The sequence below is a fragment of the Bison bison genome, unplaced genomic scaffold (assembly GCF_000754665.1).
Source record: "Bison bison bison isolate TAMUID 2011002044 unplaced genomic scaffold, Bison_UMD1.0 scf7180017846845, whole genome shotgun sequence".
NCBI lineage: Eukaryota > Metazoa > Chordata > Mammalia > Artiodactyla > Bovidae > Bison > Bison bison.
In genome coordinates this window covers 4,171-6,610 of record NW_011477418.1, presented here as the reverse complement: position 1 = coordinate 6,610, position 2,440 = coordinate 4,171, and the positions used below count along the sequence as shown (strand labels likewise).

General features: G+C 62.0%; 1 protein-coding gene across 1 annotated transcript in view; it reads right to left on the bottom strand.

The window, feature by feature from the left end:
- Positions 1-2,440, bottom strand: part of LOC104989241 (ninein-like protein) — a gene marked incomplete at its 5' end in the record, with an annotated part of 22,747 nt that overhangs the window by 16,405 nt on the left and 3,902 nt on the right. Inside the window, 4 exon segments of the mRNA XM_010840876.1 lie at positions 6-53; positions 1,239-1,391; positions 2,019-2,167; positions 2,170-2,208. Coding sequence (XP_010839178.1) covers positions 6-53; positions 1,239-1,391; positions 2,019-2,167; positions 2,170-2,208 — 389 coding nt within the window.

Here is a 2,440-nt window from a genome sequence, read left to right as displayed (position 1 = left end):
CACACAGACACAAGGGACGACGTGGTGGTCTGGCCAACACTCTCCTCCGGGACCTGCACACGGGGACCAGCGCTGTGAGGACCGCGGGCCTCCCCGCTCACCTTCCGTGACCTCACCACCTGTGCTCGGCGGGCGCGGCCTCCCCCTGATTCCTGCTGCAGGGAACAGGGTACCCAGAGGACCTGTGGGAACTGCAGGCTCCGCGGAGGAGACCCGAGCTCAGGGCTCAGGGCCGTCTGCCTGAGGCTGTGCGTGGGGATGCCCCAGCACCTGCAGGGCCCCCCGAAGTAACTTCTCTCTAAACAAGCAATGGCTTCCCGCCTGTCCTCCCAGAGGAAGAGCCTGGGAAGGCACACACCAGCCGAGGGAAACCCAGTCTATGCATAGAAACCCAAGATGGGCTTCAGAAGAGGTGGAGCGGCCTGAGCAGAGGGCACGTGTCCTCAGGATTCAGGGCTGGAGACAAGAGCAGAAAAATCCCTCGGCCAGAAAGCTGACGGGTGAGGCTGTGGTGTGGCCGGTAAGCTGCTTCCTGCCCCAGGGAGGGCCCCCGGGACACGCATTGGCTGTTGGGGCCCGAACAAGGAGGAGCAGCGGCCCCCTCCTCTCTGAGGTGGGTGTCCCCAGACCACCAGACCCAGGGGCTCGCCTGATGGAGCAGGAGAACTTCGGTCTGCTGCACGAGGCCCCACACCTGCAGCCCGGTCACACTGGTGTCCACACGCACAGGACGTGGCCCCGGGGCCATGTCAGCGCTTCCTGGGCAGGATCAAGGGGCCGAGGCCCCTGGGAGGAGCCCTCCCCTGCGGGCTGTGGGCACCATGCAGTCCCTGCCCTCAGGTGGCCGGGCACTGTCCTCACTACCCCAAGTCCTTCCCCATCTCAGTGGCTTCAGGGGCAGAAACCTGATTTTCGGACGCGCCCAGCCCAGCAGAGAACAAGGCCACACTGTTCCTGCACCACCGCCCACAAACTACGGGATCAACCACGTTGCCAAAGAGGCGGCAGCAAGACTCCCCAGGACAACCGTGCCCTGCCGTGGGAGAAGGAGCCCTGACCACCCCGAGACAGACATGAACCAAACGCACCGGCCAACATCACAGTGTAAATAAAGTCTGCTTGACTCCAGCTGGACTCGTGCAGGATGAACCCACTCTGGGGACCAGGCAGAGAGCTCAGGCCTTCAGGAGAATGATGGCAGTCACCCTGGGCTTCAAGAGTTAATCGCCCCACCTTACCTGGTAACGAGACCAGGACCTGCTGGGTTTGACAAGCGGGGCCAGTTCCAGTGGTCGAGGGGACCCATGATTGAACAGGCCAAGCTGGAGCTCCTCCAGACTCACTCTGCCATCCCCATCTTGGTCCAGCTTGTTGAACAGGTCTTCAGGTTCCTAAATAAAAGCGCCTCAGGCATCTGCTCAGAGGCTGCTCCCCAGCAGCCTTGACCGCCCCGCCCAGGCCCAGCCCCCACCCCACCAAGCCAGAGGCTTGCTATCCAGCACTGGCTTCCTGGCTGGGGCTTGTGAAATCCACACACCTAGTCAGTTTCCACCCAGCTGAGCATCCCGCATCTCCCAAACACCCACCTGAGTCTGCTGTGAGGGAGTCTGCTGGACGGTGGGACGTGTGTGTGCGGGACACGTGTGTAGGGAATCCCAGCGGTTCAGGGTCAGCAAGGCAGGGCCCATCCCATCGCACTGCCCCCTCCTCCCCTGGGCCCCGAAGGAGGGAAGGGCTGAACACAGCTGCCAGGGTCACAGCCAGATGCTATGGGCACAACCTTTGGGCTGGGCAGTAGGCCTAGGGAGACCAGAGAGGGGAGACAGCTCTAGGCAGAGGAGGGTCCTGCGTGAAGGTGGCCCGAGACGGACCCTCAGCACAAGCCCTGGGAGTCAGCACAGGATTTTAGATCAGACAGTGACAACTGAATCAGTGTCTGAGGGTGAAGGGGTTTTCGAGGTCCAGCACCAACCACAAAGACTCAGCCCTTTGGGGCGGTCCATCCCATCCCCTCTCACCTCCTTCACCAGGCCCTGGAGCCCAGTGCTCTGGCAGACCAGGGCCAGCTCCTGCTCGGGGAGGTGGCCGCTGCTGCCCGCACCCAGCTCTTCCCAGAGGCCCCAGACCCGGCTCTCGGGGGTGTCGAAGGAGTGGCTGCAGGGCTTCCGGGGCTCCCGAAGACCTCAGAACCCCAGGTTGGCAGCTGGCCTGAAGCAGGGGAAACACACCAAGGCGGTACTTTACTCTGAAATCAGATGGACTGACAGATGGGCAGAGGGACACATGTGAGAGTCAAGCTTCCGATGGTGGCAACACGGGGCTCACTGTGCAATTCTTCCAACTTAATTCTATGCAAAATTTCACAATAAAAGGGGGACTCTGCTGCACGTGGGGAAGGCATTTTCTGAAGGGCGCCTACAGAAGCTGTAGCACCAGGAGC